Source organism: Armigeres subalbatus, chromosome 1 (genome assembly GCF_024139115.2).
Source record: "Armigeres subalbatus isolate Guangzhou_Male chromosome 1, GZ_Asu_2, whole genome shotgun sequence".
In the NCBI taxonomy this organism is placed as follows: Eukaryota; Metazoa; Arthropoda; class Insecta; order Diptera; family Culicidae; genus Armigeres; species Armigeres subalbatus.
In genome coordinates this window covers 40,943,161-40,962,999 of record NC_085139.1, presented here as the reverse complement: position 1 = coordinate 40,962,999, position 19,839 = coordinate 40,943,161, and the positions used below count along the sequence as shown (strand labels likewise).

Here is a 19,839-nt window from a genome sequence, read left to right as displayed (position 1 = left end):
CTCATTCCGAAGAAAAACCTCAATAACTTTTGATCCGCATGAGATATGGCAACGCTAAGTCTATGAAAAGTTGCGCCCTGCAAAGCACAAAAAGTGCTCTGAACATCACATAGCTGAGAAATTTGAAACAAAAAAGTTAGAGCAAAAAAACTGTTTTTTTGAGGGTCACCCTAAGTAAACTTGGGAAAATTGCTCTAAATCAGTCAATTTAAGAGCTAGAGAAATAATTTTTTTAGCAAAATTCTTGGAATCTGGCTGAACTATAACTTCGCGGAACATTGTATAGCCATATCTCTGCAAATGAAAAAGTTTTATATTTATTTTTTTTCAAATGTGGCCCACCCTAATTTTTATGAAAACCTCGAAAAGCCCCTCACCGTTAGGAGCAACTTTGTAGAACAAAGTTTTTTTCTATCTCTGCTATGTTCGGCTTGAACAACTTATTACCGCTTTGTATGCTACCTGGACCAATGTGCAGTGCATAAATAAAGCTACAAGAGCAACCTCTATCATGACGCGAACTCCGATCGTTGGTAAACGGGTTGGGGAAATGAAGACGAAACCTTTGGTGAACAGTGAGTTGGCAAATTTTGCGACCCGCTCCAACCGTTTCCAAACCAATATACGGAAAAATAGTATAACTCATACTTGAAAATTCTCCCGTTATCTATAAAATTATTCGGCTAGTCAACATCAAAACCATTGTAGCAGGCATTCTAATGAAGGTCAGTTTAGTTCGGATTTCAACTTCTTGGTTGCGCTAGTGTATAAGAAATTACCTGATAGGTATGATATCTCGGATTCTGATTTTTTAGAATAGTTCCGTCTACTATAAAGTTGTTCGGGTAATCATAACCATTATGATGGAAACAAATTTAGTCTAAAATTTAACCGCTGGCGGCGCTAGTGTATTACAAATTACTTGATAGGTTCGAGAAAACAGGATACTTAAATTCCTAGAATATCGGCGTCTTCTACCAAGGTGTTGAGGTGGTCAGAACCATTATGATGGAAGCAAATTTAATTTGAAACTTTAACCACTGGCACTAGTGTATTAAAAATTATCTGATAGGTTCGATATAACGGATACTGGAATTTCTAGAATATTGGCGTGTTATTGGAATTTAATCGTTTGGCTGCGCTAGTGTATAATATTAACTAGATATCTCACGTGCTTGCTTCTAAACGGATTACATGTTTTAATTGAATATACTACAATTTCAAAATAATATTTGTTGTGTTGGTGGTGCGAATTAGTTTTATTGCCAGAATAAACTGAAATTATGTTAAAAATTTCCTCGAATATGTTACTACTGGGGTCACCAGTTAGTATGGCAAGCAAAAACGTAGCATTGCCAGTCAAGAGATGATGAGTTCGATTTTCAGTCCGGTCTAGGATGTTCCAGGGTATAAAAATTCCCGACACCCTGGACATTATGAATGCCACGCAATTTTTAAACGACCGTGTAAAAACAGAAAAGAGTGTACAAAAAAACGACAACTTTATAAGTACCAATTACGGATTTCGAGATACCTAACCAAAAAATCTTATCATCAATCTTATCATCTTCCATCATAATGGTTTTGACTATCCGAACAATTTTGTTGTTGAAAACGGCAAACTTCAAAGTCTTTCAAATTTTGAAATATATAACCAAACAGCTTATTCCATACGCACTAGCGCTGTCAAGCCATAAATATGTCAAGCTTCCATCATAACAATGGTTTGAGTACCTGAACAACTTTCTGTAAAACCACTTTGTTAGTACCACTTTTTAATCAAACATATTTCGAGATATCTAATGGGTAAATTAAAATAGGGGAAATTTTTTTTTTATAGCTTTATTAGAGTGATTTTTAAGATAATACAAAGTTCAAATAGGGGAAATGTTCCGATCTCCATCTCACTGTACATATATCCATCTCATCGCTAAACAAAGAAATACGGCACCAAATTCGTCGCTTCTTTTTGTCAACATGCGTGCTCACTGCTGAAAAAAATCACAAAAATAATAAACAAACAAAATTCATTTCCATTGCTTTGTTTTTGATGGGATGGAAATGAGCTATGAGATGAAGTGGCAAACCGTTCCCCTACACTATCGCAAACTAGATAATTCATTGTACACTAGGATCAAATGAATAAAATAAAAATTGAGATTAGTTCCATTACATGTTTCGAAACAGCTTTGTCGAAAATGTCTACTTCCAAATCCTCCACATTTGGGGGTATATAATCAAACAGATAATACTCTCAAACGCCACAAAGCGGTTGAATTTTAAACTAATACTAATAACTAATAACTAATAGTCTCCATAGCAATGGTTTCAACCATCCAAATAACTTTGTAGAAGAACACAACTTTCCAAATTCTACAGATTTTGAAATATCCAACCTAACATGTTTGTGCGATATTAAGCCACCCGGAAACAGCCCTGGATTAGAAATGATCGTTGCTGCTGCTACAGCTGACCAGCTGTTTGATGGTCGATGCAAAGGGCTCTAGCTGGATTTTCGCACTACTTTCGCTGTAAACGACCATACCTACCTATGTGGATCATCAAGAACGATCACCTTCGGCCGGCGTGAAATATGAGTTGCAGATAGCAAAGGCCGAGAGTAGATACCTGCGACTGTGAGAACCATCGAAATGGATTGGAGATGCTGCGGACCACTACATGTCCATCGGTCAACAGATGACCAGCGTTTCGCTGGGAGAAAGTCAGTTGGTTTTGGTGCCCGTCGAGAACGGATGGACTCCCATCGGGAATTATTCATTGTTTAGTATTGAGTTCTTGTTTATCATTAAAAGTTGTAAAATAAAGTAGTTTGTTTTAACTGTGGTAGTTTAATGCAAATCGCAGTGTTGTGTGTTCAATTAAGAAATCTACCGAACAAGAATTGGATACCCTACCGTCGTTCCCCAAAGGCCAGGAAACAATTGCTCGGAACCCAACTCGTTGGAAGTCAGCAGGAAAGAATCCCACTAGCCGATATCGAAGGAGGTAAGCTGACTACCCAACAATGTTATTCCTTATACACTAGCGCCGCCAAGCGAATAAATTACAAACTAAACAGTCCTCCATCATAAATGCTTTGGTTTCCGAACCAACTTTGTAGAAGACGAAATCACTCTAAGTTTTATAGATCTTGAGATATCCACCACACTTATTGCACATACGTTAGCGCCATCTAGCAGATGTGTGTCTAACTAAGCTGATTATCACAAAATGTATCATGCATATGGGCATCACACCGGTGGGCATCGTGTAAGCGCCTATAAAAAATCATCAAATTTCAAGCACAAAAAAAACGCCTAGCGGTTCTTATTATTGACAAATCGTTTCAAATATTTCTAGACTCAATAATCGAGGATATTCTTTACCAAATGAGGACATAAATAGATAAGAATATTGCTTTGTGTTCTCTGGACGAGCAAAGTATCACACAAAAAACAAAATTATGTACAAACCTAACCGAAACGATTCATACAAAAAATCCGCGGAAAAAATTAGAAAGTTCGTTTCTTCTCGTCAAATTTCGGACCAAATAAGACCTCGGTTTCGTATCGTTTTGAAGTCACGGAAATAATTTATATTTCGTTTCGTTTTGTTTCGAACCTACATGGACATTTCAAATTTCGTTTCGTTTAGTTTTGCCAGGAAAAAATGTGTTATCACATACCCTTAAAGAATTCCCCTTTCGAAGACAACATTTGAAAAAAAAAAACAAATAATCCCCCGGCTTGGATCAACTCTACTCCAACGCCACTAATCCTGCGTCCCAAGTTTCCCCAACACCAACAACGACTAGCATTGATGGGGGACCGTTCGTGTGCCGAGGTCGATCAAAAGATTCCACATGGAGATAGTTTGTAGTTCCTAGTAGCGACCCGAGTCCGGTACGATCGCACGCCATGATCTATTCAACCAGTCCCCGGCGGTGGATCTGGCCTACTCCGAGAAACCGAATTCTCGTCCCCTTGAGTCATTTGGCTTTCAACTTAATCGTCCATTTGGATTCCACCTTTATCGCAGACTACTTGGATAGTCCCCCGGTGGCATATCTATCCTACTCCGTCGGAGAGTTCCCCGACGTTGCAAGCTTTCCTGCAATTTACCTAAACGGATGACCGGTCTTGCCGAGGTCTATCCAATGATTCTTAGTGGAGACAGCGTTCTTAGACGACCGACACTACTCCGGAGCAATTCAGCTCCCCGATCGTTCAGCTACTTATTTAGTTCCACCTCGAACTCAATCAACTATGCTACGCGCTCACCGCCAGCTAACGTCAGATTTGACGTTGATAGCTGGCGCTTACGAGTCAATTCATTATCGTTATCCATCTTCCTCGACTATGCGATTCGACGCTCATGCCTCACCTTCCACTATGGCGGCCCGCAACTGTTCGCACTCTTGCAACCACACTCCACTGTTCTGCATTATTTCACATTCTTCAACGAGGTCATCGGCTATAATGTCCCTTCTGCATTATCTGTCAGTGTCAACCCGCCGTGTCAACGTTGCCTTGCTATTATGTCAGTATTTTATACTGGAAGTATCTTTCCAGAATTTTCTACACCTCTACCGATACTTCCAGCAGAAGTAACGGGTTCGCGATCTCCGTCCACCAGACGATATTGATATCGGATATCGCTGGTGCTGTCGCCGTTAATTCTCTGTACGGCGAAGAGTCTTCTAGTGGCTTGCCAGGACTCGGTAACAGAACCAAGTGCTGTTTCTTCCGGGAATGTCCGCACGTTTAGGTACCTCTGAATGGCTGACTACTGACTTGTGACCCACCCAGTGGTGCGAATTCTCAATCTCAGTGACTGAAATTTGTTGGATATTGATACCATTCCCTTTTCACACTCACTTCCTAGCAGTGAAAACTGAAAATGGTTAGCAGCAACAATCAAAGATAAAGTAAACAAAAGACCTCTCTTCTCATTGCACACGCAGCCCGCACTGACAGTCTATTCAGTTCACTTGCTGCTGTGTGAATGCGACGGCCCTATATAAATGCATGGGTGAATACTATCACTTGAAAGACAATGACAGGAAATTTGTGCCGAATGATCATCAGCTTCAGCCCGCTGTTGGCAAACCGAGTTTGCTAAGCTACTCCTGCTTTGTCGTTCTGGCTGAAAGGCACCGTCATAGGCAAAGAGGAGCAGAGAAAAATACAAAACAAAAGAATCACACTCAGCAGGCATTGTTGATAAATTGCACCACTGGACCCACCAGATCAGCCTATCGACCATCTAAGTGAACAGGTCTATTGGCCACTTTGATGGGGTGTAGCAGCTGAAGTAGTATACTCCATTTTCCTCGCTATAGCTATGCTCTCTTGTTCACCACCTCATGGGTCGGCAATATTCTCGTCGTACTGATTACGGCAGAACCAAAAAATTAAAAATGCTTCTTTAATCTCACAATGGATTTCCCGGGCTAACACTCCATATGAACTGCCGCCTGCAGTGCATTTGAGCTATTCCTTAGGACAAAGATCATCTAGCACACTCTTGTCCCTCTTTTTTAAACTGCGCATCGCCAACACGTCGGCGCTGCGTAGCGTTTTTCTTTATCCGTTCTTACCAACAGCTCTTCCCTTTCTGCCTTGCTCTCGCCGGCGGACGCTTGATTGCAGCTTCCTTCTTTTTCGATATCTTTTCCTTTTTAACGGCTGCCAAGGACTGTCTAACCGCTGATTCCCTTGGTCGGGTTGGCATCCCGCCTCCAGTGACCGACTGGCTTGCTTCGCCATTAACCTCTCTTGTGCCCTTGCGTGCGACCATCGCGGAGTGTCTTATCTCATGATCTCCACTTTCTCGACTTTTGACTTTCTTTTGGTAGCGCTCATTGCTGGGCGAGTTGCTGGCACGCTTGTCCATCCTTTGCTCTGCTGCCCTATCACTGAGTGCAAATCTAGACCAACATTTGGAAAGGGCGTAACAGTCAGAATATACTTTGCGATTCCTCGTCTACATACTAAGTTAAATACATAGACAAAGATTGGGAAAGAATAAGTTTTGGCTGTTACGCGCTTTTCAAATGTTGGTCTAGATAATCGTAACACCACCTGTGCCATGAATGTGGTACTTCAAAAGGATAAAGGGGCCGTCCATAAACCACGTAGACTTTTGAGGGGGCAGTGGTTTCGAAAACAGTCTACGTTATTTTACGAAGGTCTACGTAGACTTTTTTATTTAATTTAATTATTTTATGGAAAACGCAGCTTTGTGCAAAGTTCACTTGTTTGTTTTTTTTTTTTAATTTTTTTCCCGGTTTTTTAATTACAAGACTTAACAGAAATAGTCTCTTGAATTTCTTCAGAAAAATTTAATGAATTTCTCTGAAGTTATAGTCTGAACTACGGCTTGAAACTATCATGGATTTTACCAGGAAAATCTTCTGTGTTGAGAAGGAAAAATGTTCGATGTTTTTTTAAATTTCCACTTGGATTTTATTGCAGATTCTACTAGAAATTCTTTTGATTTTTGGCAGCAACTTATATAGAAGCTACAAGTGATTTTCTAAAATTTTCAGAGCAAATTTTGTCCTACCTCAAAAGATTTTTTTTTGGAATTTACAATGAAAGCATTTTGGAATATCGACGTCGTAGTCCTACAATGACCTCTTTTCGGGGGAAGTATAATTACAGAATTTCTATGAATGGAGCAGGATGAACCAAATTCGCACAAAAAACTTTCAAATCAACTTGTTTAGCAAAATCATGAAGTTTGAAATGTAGCAAGCCTTTTTATAGCTAGTTCAAGAAGAGTTCATTTATTCGAGCCGCGGTTCTCAACCTGGAGTACTTGTACCCCTGGGTGTACCTTCGCTGGCCTCAGGAGGTACTATTAGGACAAAAATGAGTGATAGCAAATGTATTAAAGTTTCAGTAAAAAACTTATTTACGAAGTTTTTATAATTGTTTTATTTTGCTATTCTTAAATTTCATATTGTACATAATATGCATGGCGATCAGTAGATCAAAGCCTCGGAAGTCTCCTTCCAAGAGGCTCGAAAGTTTTTTTAAGCTTCAAGCTGCTCCACCTTTCAAACGGCTTGGAGGCCAACAATCAAGTGTTTCAGAAGCCTTCTTTCAAGAGGCCAAGAGGAAGTCCCTTGCAAGAGACTCAGAGGCCTCCTTTCAAGATGCTCACAGACTTCCTTCCAAACAGCTCAGAAGCCTTCTTTCGAGGGGCTCGGAAGCTTTCTTCCAAGAAGCTTGGAAGCCGTCTTCCAAGAGGCTTTTAGGCCTTCTCCAAAGAGGCTTGGAAGCCTTCTTCTAAATGACTTGGAAGCCTCCTTCCAAAAGGCTCCAAAGCCTCCTTTTAAGAAGCTCAGAAACATTCCGAGATGCTCAAAAGCCTCCTTTCGAGAGGCTTGGGAACCTTTTTTCAAGAGGTTTGTGAACCACCTTTCAAGAGAGTCGGGGGCTTCAGAGACTTCCTTCCAAACGGCTCAAAAACCTTTTGCATGTGCCGCGGAGACCTTCTTTCAACAGGCTCGGACGGCCTCCAGGCCTCCTCCCAAGAGGCTCGGGCTCCTTCTTCAAAGAGGCTTGGAAGCCTCCTTCTTAATGACGAGAGGAGCAAAAACCTCGGGAGCATCTTTTCAAGAGGTTTGCGAGGCGCATTTCAAGAAATGTTTACGGAATAACAAAAATTTAAAACATTTTTTTTCATAGAAACCGTGTGAATAATGTAGAGTCATATCTTATTATCATCACATCCCCCACTGAGACATTGCCGCTTCGTTGCTTAGTGTTCATTCAGCACTTCCACAGTCATTAACTGCGAGGTTTCTTAGCCAAGGTACCATTTTTTCATTCGTATATCATGAGACTAACACGATGATACTTTTATCCCCATAGAAATCGAGACAATTTCCAATACGAAAATTGCCTAGACCGGCACCGGGAATCGAACTTAGCATAGTCTTACTTTGTAGCCGCGCGTCTTACCGCTAGGCTCGAAGGTAGAGTCATATATCCCGTTAGTTTTCAGGTCCGTTTTTCATATAACTTATATATTACACTTATTTGCATAATCTCCTATAAAAATAGGGAATAACTCAAATAATGCAAAAGTACGTAGGGGTACCTCTAAAAACATGTTGAAAACTCTTTTAGGCCTTAATGGAGTGACATCTTTTGTTTTGCACTTTAAAATATATGTGTCCATGATTTGATATAGAGATTCTAGGAGCATTCTACCCACTCGAAAATAGTTCAGACCAGGGTTTAAATCCAAAGGAGAATGAGGAAATCTCTCACTTATCAAGTCTGTATCTTCTGTATACTCTCTATAGGTAGCATACCATGAGAGAAGTTTTTCGGTAGCTGTTACGATAATGAACAGATTCGGGGGGCTACAATTCATGATAAATTTCTTTTAATAAGCCCCAATTGCGGGGGCATCGATTCTGATGATGCATTTCCACTTGTTTTACACAGCTGTGCGAAAAAAAATGGTCCCCAACATAAAATAAGCGAGAATAAAGCGTTTTATCAAATCATATGGTTTGGGCCGCCTATCCGAATCAGTTTTTATCCAACTTGTATACAAGTGCGATAGTTTTGTTTTCATGGCTTGTTATGATTCGAAAAGGTTTTTGCCTCTCTTTTATCGTTTTTTGTTATCTATTGAGAACGATTTCTACAAACCCTGGTTCAGACTTTAACAAATTTCCCCAGACGTTTACTTTAAAGTTTTTTTCCCGAAACTTTCTTCACAGTTACCAATCCAAGCTTATTCAGGAGTTCCTTTTGATGATCTGACGTTTTCACAGTAAGATATTTCAAATATATAAAATAGAGATGTTAGGTAAATAAATTACGAAAACTTCACTAAATATTCCTCAAGACTTTATCGAAAAACACGTAAATAAAATTATTGAAAATGCTTTCTGCAGAAGTCCTTCTAAGAATTTCTTCAATTCCACGAAACGTGGAAGAACCAGTTGTGCCTGTTCCAACGACATGTTACTTTCTTAAATAAAAAACGATATAGATTTTCTTTCACATCATATGTTAAATACTGATATTGAGCTTCCAAACTTAAAGACCTATAAATTGTTAAATTATTGCCAAATTACTTGTAAACACATTGATGAAGTGGATTCCATTTGTTCGCAGATTACACTTATCAGTTTTCTTATCCCAAAGAACACAATTTACAGAAACGTGACAACACGCAACAATTTCCTCCCATGAATATTTTCCCCACGCTAAAAACCCCCGCGCCGGCTTCAATGGGTCATAAAGTTTGATTTACTGCAGCTCAATCCTCCTCCATCGACATCGCCGTTACCTTCGTCGACGTTGTCAATCCACATTACGAAGGCCCCGCGATTGGCCCCACCTAAATTTGCATGGCGGGCCTCATATTTCGGGTGAGCAATTTCATGCCCCGTCTCGTGGTCTGCAAGCCACCACCACCGCCCCCGTGTACCAGGGTGTTGTTTTTGTACCAAATTATAGGACACTCGACCAGTGTTATTCAAATTTCCGGTTCGATGGCGCCCGTAATGTTCCGTGAAATTCCCGCGCGAAAAGGCTGACCGTTGTTGGCTGGCTTTACGCTTGCAGACGCGCAAACACACTTCCAGCCAGATCCGTTTCGGGCCAGCAACAGTTGACGACGGTTTGGCACTTGGGAGCAAGGTAATCAACTGAGAATGGCGATGACCTTGGGGACAAAGTTGATAATTTAAATTTGGATGTTTTTTCAGTAGATAATGTTACAGCTACCACGGTGGCGTGGGAGTGATTAGTTCGACATTATTAAGAATTGTTCTATTTTTAAAAGCAAATTTAGGGTATACAATTAAGGTAGGTACTATGTACCTAACCACATACGAAACTTGTCGACTACTTTAAAATGGACAGTATTTATTTGTGTAATTAGTTTAATAACTTGTTCTCAGATTAATATGAAGAAACTAGACAAGCAGAAAATCGTTCTTCATCAGTCCACGCTCTTATCATTTTGAACGACGAGAACGAAAGACTCGCTTCCTGAAACTCATACTACGCACGTCACTTGCTGAACAGAGCTGTATAATGTTGTAAAGAGCTACAAATAAAAGGTAAAATTATATTCGACTATCGGTCAACTTTTCAAATACTTTTATCGCGATGAGAGGAAATTTTAGAAATGGTTGGAAATTGTTGCTACAGTTGAAGAATGTTTCTTTATCGAAAATTTGAGGAGAAATATGAAATACACTCAACAGTAATTCCTACCACAATAAATTCCAAACGAAAAAAGTTCATACCACATTCCATTCCTGAACCCATAAAACGATCACAATTTGAACAAAAAATAAATAAACGAACAAGCAAACGCAAAGTGAACCCCACAAACGAATACCAGTCAGAATCACCAACTCTGCTCCGGGCAATTGCGGCGACCTACCCCGAATCAGGCACTTCTGATGGTAATTGGCCTTTCTGTTTTCCTTTGAAACACTCTGCTGGTAAACAAATGCGAATTCCTTCCTGGGCGAACCCGCAGCCACAGCCAATAACAATCCAGCCAGATAGGAAGAAGTTCCCCAGTTCAGCATCCTCAACAAATCAAAATTTTCAACTCCAACAGAAAAATAAAAAAAAAAAACAAACGAAATCAAAGCTCCCACCGCTAACCACGAAAAAATTCTTTTTTTCCAACTCGCCGTTTCCACCATCGACGTCCAACGAAAACAAAAAAAAAACAAAATCGCTTTCTCACCACCCAAAACGCGCCGCCACCACCACCACCACGCCTCATCCATTGTTCAATCACGTGCGCAACAACAGCGGATCGGCAGTTGGTGAGCTTCCAGCGTAAGTACCATCCATTTGCTGGCAGCATCTCGCTCGCCGACGCCGTCTCGGAAACCAAACAAATTGGGGGAGGAATAAAATATAGGAACGAAACGAAATCAAATGAACCAAAGAACGGTCGAGAGATATTTCTCTATCTGGAAAAGAATTTCCGCGGGAAAACCCGGCAAAGGTCAAATCGAGATGACTGGCATTTTGCGGAATGTCGAAACCATATGGCCTACACATAGGCAAACTTATTTAATTAAAATATAAATCGGTACAAAAAGGACGCAAATTGTTCGAAAATTTTGCTGAGCCATTTGCTAAATTAAGTGTATGTTTGACTCAACGCTTTTAGACCAATAGAATCACGTCACGAAAAAAATAAATAAAATCAATTCGTGATCTCCAAATAGTTCGTGAATTAACTGCCAGTCATCTCCGAATGATCACACAATTTTGAAAAATCAGAAATTAGTTTCACTTCGCCTGTTTCGATTTTTTCAAGTCTAGCACTTAGCCATTCCCTCTTTACATCTATTCATCCATACCAGCACGAAAAACTACGAGGAATTAAAACATAAAAATTGCACTGCACAGAACACAGAACACCATCCATGAACAGTCACCCGATTCATCTTTGCCGTAGATGTAGAAAAGTTCCCGCATGATTGGAATGAGTAGATACTAGCTTTAACTGCACGTTACAACCATATTACATTTAATGTCATCTTTGCATCTCCCATACTATTTTTTTCATTGTCATTTAAGTGAAAATTAGAATCAGTTTATATACCTTAATTGTTTAATGTTGTTCTACTCAGTTCCTTTTACATTCAACCTTTATAACTTTTATATTATTCCATAAAACCCAGATTAATCCACCTAGCGGTGATGGTGCCTTTCTCGTTCGTTCAAAAGGTTTGGATAAATCTAAAATAACACCAATATGTGGATTGGTCTTATTTTGCATTTTTGTTTATATGAATAAAAAAAAATTCTCGCCAAACGCAATTTGTTGCAATCAAATCGGATGAGCATAAGAGCAAAAAATGGCATTTTATTTTGTAGTTTTAAAATTAGTATTTTCGCCATAACTTTTGACCCAATTGTACGATCCGGCCAAGTATCTATAGGAAACAATGGGACAAGATTCTGCGTCGAATGCAATCTGATGCGAGAGACCTGAAAAGCACACATATTTCACATCAATCACAGTAACTTATATATGACCGGATTCAGTCACAATATGGTTACTGCACCCAGATTTGTTGAACTTGTGTTGCTTGGGGAATAGATGAAGTCTAAGTGCTAAAAAAGTGTGCTAGACTTTTTTGAACTCTTTTTCACAATAAATAGTAATGTTACCATAACTTCAAAGCCCATAGTCCGATCTGGCCTATTTTCAATAAGAATCAATGAGACATTCTGCGTCGAATGCAATTTAATGCGAGCAAATCAGTTGAGGAAAAGTACCTGAAAAATGAATGACATTTTTTTAGCGATTTTTGCATAAAAAAAATGGTAAAATTTTCGATCCCATAGTCCGATATGGCCAATTTTCAATAGGAAACAACGGGACAGGATTCTACGTCGAATGCAACTTGTTGTGAGCAAATCGGTTAAGGATAAGTGCCCGAAAAATGAGTGACATTTTTTACGCGATTTTTTTGTATGAATTCATATATTGGCCATAACTTTTGATCCCATAGTCCGATCTGGCCAATTTCGCGTTGTAAAAATATCGGTTGAGGATAAGTGTCCGAAAAATGAGTGACATTTTTACGCGATTTTTTTGTATGAATTTGTATTTCGGCCATAACTTTCGATCCCATAGTCCGATCTGGTCAATTTCAAATAGGAAACAATGAGACAGGATTCTGCGTCGAATGCAACTTGTTGCGAGCAAATCGGTTGAGGATAAGTGCCCGAAAAATGAGTGACATTTTTTACGCGATTTTTTTGTATGAATTTATATTTTGGCCATAACTTTTGATCCCATAGTCCGATCTGGCCAATTTCGAATAGAAAACAATGGGACAGGATTCTGCGTCGAATGCAACTTGTTGCGTGCAAATCGGTTGAGGATAAGTGCCCGAAAAATGAGTGACATTTTTTACGCGATTTTTTTGTATGAATTTGTATTTTGGACATAACTTTTGATCCCATAGTCCGATCTGGCCAATTTCAAATAGGAAACAATGGGACAGGAATCTGCGTCGAATGCAATTTGTTGCGAGCAAATCGGTTGAGGATAAGTGCCCGAAAAATGAGTGACATTTTTTGAGTAGTTTTGCGCACACACACACACACACATACACACACACACAGACATCACCTCAATTATCAACACTATGGGTCTCCGGGCCTTCTATAAAAAGTTTGTTTTTGGAGCGATCATATAGCCTTTACCGTATACTTAGTATACGAGAAAGGCAAAAAGGTAGTTTGGCCATAACTTCTGATCCCATAGTCCGATCTGGCCAATTTCAAATAGGAAACAATGGGACAGGATTCTGCGTCGAATGCAACTTGTTGCGAGCAAATCGGTTGGGGATAAGTGCCCGAAAATGAGTGACATTTTTACGCGATTTTACGTATAAATTTGTATTTTGGCCATAACTTCCGATCCCATAGTCCGACCTGGCCAATTTTCAATAGGAAACAATGGGAAAAGATTCTGCGTCGAATGCAATTTGTTGCGAGCAAATCGGTTGAGGATAAGTGCCCGAAAAATGAGTGACATTTTTTACGCGATTTTCACGTATAAATTTGTATTTTGGCCATAACTTCCGATCCCATAGTCCGACCTGGCCAATTTTCAATAGGAAACAATGGGAAAGGATTCTGCGTCGAATGCAATTTGTTGCGAGCAAATCGATTGAGGATAAGTGCCCGAAAAATGAGTGACATTTTTTACGCGATTTTTACGTATAAATTTGTATTTTGGCCATAACTTCCGATCCCATAGTCCGACCTGACCAATTTTCATAAGGAAATAATGGGAAAGGATTCTGCGTAGAATGCAATTTGTTGCGAGCAAATCGGTTGAGGATAAGTGCACGAAAAATTAGTGACATTTTTTACGCGATTTTTACGTATAAATTTGTATGTTGGCCATAACTTCCGCTCCCATAGTCCGACCTAGCCAATTTTCAATTGGAAACAATGGGAAAGGATTCTGCGTCGAATGCAATTTGTTGCGAGCAAATCGGTTGAGGATAAGTGCCCGATAAATGAGTGACATTTTTTGCGTCGTTTTGTGCGCACACACACACACACGCACATACACACACACACACACACACACACACACACACACACACACACACACACACACACACACACACACACACACACACACACACACACACAGACATCACCTCAATTCGTATATAAAACTATGGGTCTCCGGGCCTTCTATAAAAAGTTTGTTTTTAAAGCGATCATATAGCCTTTACCGTATACTTAGTATACGAGAAAGGCAAAAACAAAAAAAAAATGTGACTGTGATGATTTATTTGAATATCCGAAAAGTTTCTTTAGAAACAATTAGGAGAACGGCAAATATTTCGCCTGCCTCTTCAATATCGAAGCGTAAGATCAGCAGAAAGGTTATACGATAATGGAGTTATAGCAAATGGATGTTGCATTCATAGGTTTCAACCGGATTCCTCCAGGAATCAAGTCGGCTTCCTTCGGGAATCTCAATCGAAATCCTCCGAGAATCGTCAGTTCTCCGGGAACCCCAGTCGGAATCTGAAAATCCCAGTTTTTTTCCTCCAGGAATCTCCAGTCGGACTCCTCAGGGAATCCCAGTCGGATTCCTCCGGAATCCACTCGAAATAATCCGGGATTCCAGTTGAATTCCTCCGCGAATCCAGTCGGAATCCTCCCGGGAATCCAGTCGGATTCCTCCGCGAATCCAGTTGGATTTCACCGGGAATCTAGTCGGATTTCACCGGGAATCCAGTTGGATTTCACCGGGAATCTAGTCGGATTTCACCGGAAATCCAGTCGGCTTCCTCCGGAAATCCAGTCGGATTCCTCCGGAAATCCAGTCGGATTCCTCCGGAAATCCAGTCGGATTCCTCCGGGATCCAAATTAATTCTTCCAGTCGGCTTCCTCCAGAAATCCAGTCGAATTCGCCAAGAATCCCAGTCGCATTCCTCCAGGAATCCCAGTCGGATTCCTCCAGGAATCAAAGTCGGATTCCTCCAAGAATCCCAGTCGGATTCCTTAGGGAATCCCAGTCGGATTCCTCCGGGATCCAAATTAATTCTTCCAGTCGGCTTCCTCCAGAAATCCAGTCGAATTCGCCAAGAATCCCAGTCGCATTCCTCCAGGAATCCCAGTCGGATTCCTCCAGGAATCAAAGTCGGATTCCTCCAAGAATCCCAGTCGGATTCCTCCGGGAATCCCAGTCGGATTCCTCCGGGAATCCCAGTCGGATTCCTCCGGGAATCCCAGTCGGATTCCTCCGGGAATCCCAGTCGGATTCCTCCGGGAATCCCAGTCGGATTCCTCCGGGAATCCCAGTCGGATTCCTCCAGGAAACGCAGTCAGATTCCTCCAGGAATCCCAGTCGGATTCCTCCGGGAATCCCAGTCGGATTCTTCCGAGAATCCCAGTCGGATTCCCCCGGGAATCCCAGTTGAATTCCTCCAGGAATCCAGTCAGATTCCTCCGGGAATCCCAGTCGGATTCCTCCGGGAATCCCAGTCGGATTCCTCCGGGAATCCCAGTCGGATTCCTCCGGGAATCCCAGTCGGATTCCTCCGGGAATCCCAGTCGGATTCCTCCGGGAATCCCAGTCGGATTCCTCCGGGAATCCCAGTCGGATTCCTCCGGGAATCCTAGTCGGATTCCTCCGGGAATCGCAGTCGGATTCCTCCGGGAATCGCAGTCGGATTCCTCCGGGAATCGCAGTCGGATTCCTCCGGGAATCGCAGTCGGATTCCTCCGGGAATCGCAGTCAGATTCCTCCGGGAATCGCAGTCGGATTCCTCCGGGAATCGCAGACGGATTCCTCCGGGAATCGCAGACGGATTCCTCCGGGAATCGCAGTCGGATTCCTTCGGGAATCGCAGTCGGATTCCTCCGGGAATCGCAGTCGGATTCCTCCGGGAATCGCAGTCGGATTCCTTCGGGAATCGCAGTCGGATTCCTCCGGGAATCGCAGTCGAATTCCTCCGGGAATCGCAGTCGGATTCCTCCGGGAATCGCAGTCGGATTACTCCGGGAATCCAGTCGGATTACTCCGGGAATCCAGTCGGATTCCTCCGGGAATCCAGTCGGATTCCTCCGGGAATCCAGTCGGATTCCTCGGGGAATCCAGTCGGATTCCTCCGGGAATCCAGTCGGATTCCTCCGGGAATCCAGTCGGATTCCTCCGGGAATCCAGTCAGATTCCTCCGGGAATCCAGTCGGATTCCTCCGGGAATCCAGTCAGATTCCTCCGGAGATCCAGTCGGATTCCTCCGGGAATCCAGTCGGATTCCTCCGGGAATCGCAGTCGGATTCCTCCGGGAATCGCAGTCGGATTCCTCCGGGAATCGCAGTCGGATTCCTCCGGGAATCGCAGTCGGATTCCTCCGGGAATCGCAGTCGGATTCCTCCGGGAATCGCAGTCGGATTCCTCCGGGAATCGCAGTCGGACTCCTCCGGGAATCGCAGTCGGATTCCTCCCGGAATCGCAGTCGGATTCCTCCGGGAATCGCAGTCGGATTCCTCAGGGAATCGCAGTCGGATTCCTCCGGGAATCGCAGTCGGATTCCTCCGGGAATCGCAGTCGGATTCCTCCGGGAATCGCAGTCGGATTCCTCCGGGAATCGCAGTCGGATTCCTCCGGGAATCGCAGTCGGATTCCTCCGGGAATCGCAGTCGGATTCCTCCGGGAATCGCAGTCGGATTCCTCCGGGAATCGCAGTCGGATTCCTCCGGGAATCGCAGTCGGATTCCTCCGGGAATCGCAGTCGGATTCCTCCGGGAATCGCAGTCGGATTCCTCCGGGAATCGCAGTCGGATTCCTCCGGAAATCGCAGTCGGATTCCTCCGGGAATCCAGTCGGATTCCTCCTGGAATCCAGTCGGATTCCTCCGGGAATCCAGCAAGATTCCTCCAGGAATCCAGTCGGATTCCTCCGGGAATCCAGTCGGATTCCTCCGGGAATCCAGTCGGATTCCTCCGAGAATCCAGTCGGATTCCTTCGGGAATCTAGTCGGATTCCTCCGGGAATCCAGTCGGATTCCTCCGGGAATCCAGTCGGATTCCTCCGAGAATCCAGTCGGATTCCTCCGGGAATCCAGTCGGATTCCTCCGGGAATCCAGTCGGATTCCTCCGGGAATCCAGTCGGATTCCTCCGGGAATCCAGTCGGATTCCTCCGGGAATCCAGTCGGCTTCCTCCGACACTCCAGCCCTACTCCTCCGGCAACCGAGTTGGATTCCTCCGGGAATCCAGTCGGATTCCTCCGGGAATCCAGTCGGATTCCTCCGAATCCAGTCGGATTCCTTCGGGAATCCAGTCGGATTCCTTCGGGAATCCAGTCGGATTCCTTCGGGAATCCAGTCGGATTCCTTCGGGAATCCAGTCGGATTCCTTCGGGAATCCAGTCGGATTCCTTCGAGAATCCAGTCGGATTCCTTCGGGAATCCAGTCGGATTCCTTCGGGAATCCAGTCGGATTCCTTCGGGAATCCAGTCGGATTCCTTCGGGAATCCAGTCGGATTCCTTCGGGAATCCAGTCGGATTCCTTCGGGAATCCAGTCGGATTCCTTCGGGAATCCAGTCGGATTCCTTCGGGAATCCAGTCGGATTCCTCCGGGAATCCAGTCGGATTCCTTCGGGATTCCTCCGGGAATCCAGTCGGATTCCTCCGGGAATCCAGTCGGATTCCTCCGGGAATCCAGTCGGATTCCTCCGGGAATCCAGTCGGATTCCTCCGGGAATCCAGTCGGATTCCTCCGGGAATCCAGTCGGATTCCTCCGGGAATCCAGTCGGATTCCTCCGGGAACGCAGTCGGATTCCTCCGAATCCAGTCGGATTCCTCCGGGAATCCAGTCGGATTCCTCCGAATCCAGTCGGATTCCTCCGGGAATCCAGTCGGATTCCTTCGGGAATCCAGTCGGATTCCTTCGGGAATCCAGTCGGATTCCTTCGGGAATCCAGTCGGATTCCTTCGGGAATCCAGTCGGATTCCTTCGGGAATCCAGTCGGATTCCTTCGGGAATCCAGTCGGATTCCTTCGGGAATCCAGTCGGATTCCTTCGGGAATCCAGTCGGATTCCTCCGGGAATCCAGTCGGATTCCTCCGGGAATCCAGTCGGATTCCTCCGGGAATCCAGTCGGATTCCTCCGGGAATCCAGTCGGATTCCTCCGGGAATCCAGTCGGATTTCTCCGGGAATCCAGTCGGATTCCTCCGGGAATCCAGTCGGATTCCTCCGGGAATCCAGTCGGATTCCTCCGGGAATCCAGTCGGATTCCTCCGGGTATCCAGTCGGATTCCTTCGGGAATCCCAGTTGGATTCCTTCGGGAATCCCAGTCGGATTCCTTCGGAAATCCCAGTCGGATTCCTTCGGGAATCCCAGTCGGATTCCTTCGGAAATCCCAGTCGGATTCCTTCGGAAATCCCAGTCGGATTCCTTCGGGAATCCCAGTCGGATTCCTTCGGGAATCCCAGTCGGATTCCTTCGGGAATCCCAGTCGGATTCCTTCGGGAATCCCAGTCGGATTCCTTCGGGAATCCCAGTCGGATTCCTTCGGGAATCCCAGTCGGATTCCTCCGGGAATCCCAGTCGGATTCTTCCTGGAATCCCAGTCGGATTCTTCCGGGAATCCCAGTCGGATTCTTCCGGGAATCCTAGTCGGATTCCTTCGGGAATCCCAGTCGGATTCTTCCGGGAATCCCCGTCGGATTCCTTCGAGAATCGATTTCTTTTTTAACTTCACTTATTCACTTGAATATATTTAATACCATATCGTTATCCTGCATAATTAGGTAATTTACAATTATGAAATAATTTGGTCGGAAGAAAAGCCTAACGATCTTTCCAGATTATTCTATTCAGTTATCATTCCATGTTTCGTAAAAGGTTTAAATTCTGATTCGGCATAAATAACATCAAACATCCGCCCATAGAAATGAACCGCGTTAGAAGAAAAAAGGCCAAAAAGCAAAAGATATCATCATTAATCATCGTCTATTTCCTTTGTTAAACACAAGCTTTCCATCAACAATCGTCCCTGCTGCTGGCACCAGTTTCCTTGCTTTAGCCTTTTTTGGAAGCTTATTTCTGACTTATCTGATTGTCTATAGCATGTTTTTTCTCGTCGCTTGTCGCCTGTTAGATTAGAAAATCCTTTTCTATGTTTGTATTGCATGTTCTCAATAAATCACAGATTCTAAAGTCTTTCCTAAAACTATGCCTCCTAAATCCCTCTTGACGGTATAAATAGTGCATACGAAATAAATCATTCAACAGACTGTATAGTTCGATTCAAATGCCTGATCAAATTGCTTCGGAATGCAACGCTCGGAACAATGAGTTTGAAATTGAAACTTGAAGCGGCATATACCAAGGAACTACGAACTATCGTCTGCAAATCGTAGAAAAAAGAAAATTGAACAAAAAATAATAACTACGTTTGCCAATACATCACCAGAGACACCCATCAATATCGAACTCTAACCCCCATTTTCCAAATCTTTCTTCCTCGTCGCAGTTGCGTCCACGAGTACATGGACGTGTACGCCGAAGTGCAGTCATCCGACCCGGCCGAACTGATCAACTCGCCCTTCGGCGGACGCTACTGTGGACCTATACCGCCACGTCGTCGTATTTCATTATATCGTGCTATTGCATTGTCATTTTATACGGATAAAAACTCGACAACACCTGATATATTCGAGGGTCGATATGCCTTTATTAATGAATGTAAGTTTCGTTCGCCGTCATCTCGCACAGAAGGTGGTGACCCAGAATGGGGCGCCCTTCGGAGAATTCGATCAACTT

General features: G+C 43.3%; 1 protein-coding gene across 1 annotated transcript in view; it reads left to right on the top strand.

Moving 5' to 3' along the window:
* LOC134224624 (uncharacterized) overlaps positions 1–19,839 on the top strand; it is a 619,481-nt gene that overhangs the window by 539,566 nt on the left and 60,076 nt on the right. Inside the window, exons 7-8 of the mRNA XM_062704057.1 lie at positions 10,812–10,838; positions 19,550–19,761. Coding sequence (XP_062560041.1) covers positions 10,812–10,838; positions 19,550–19,761 — 239 coding nt within the window. The remainder of the gene's footprint in view (positions 1–10,811; positions 10,839–19,549; positions 19,762–19,839) is intronic.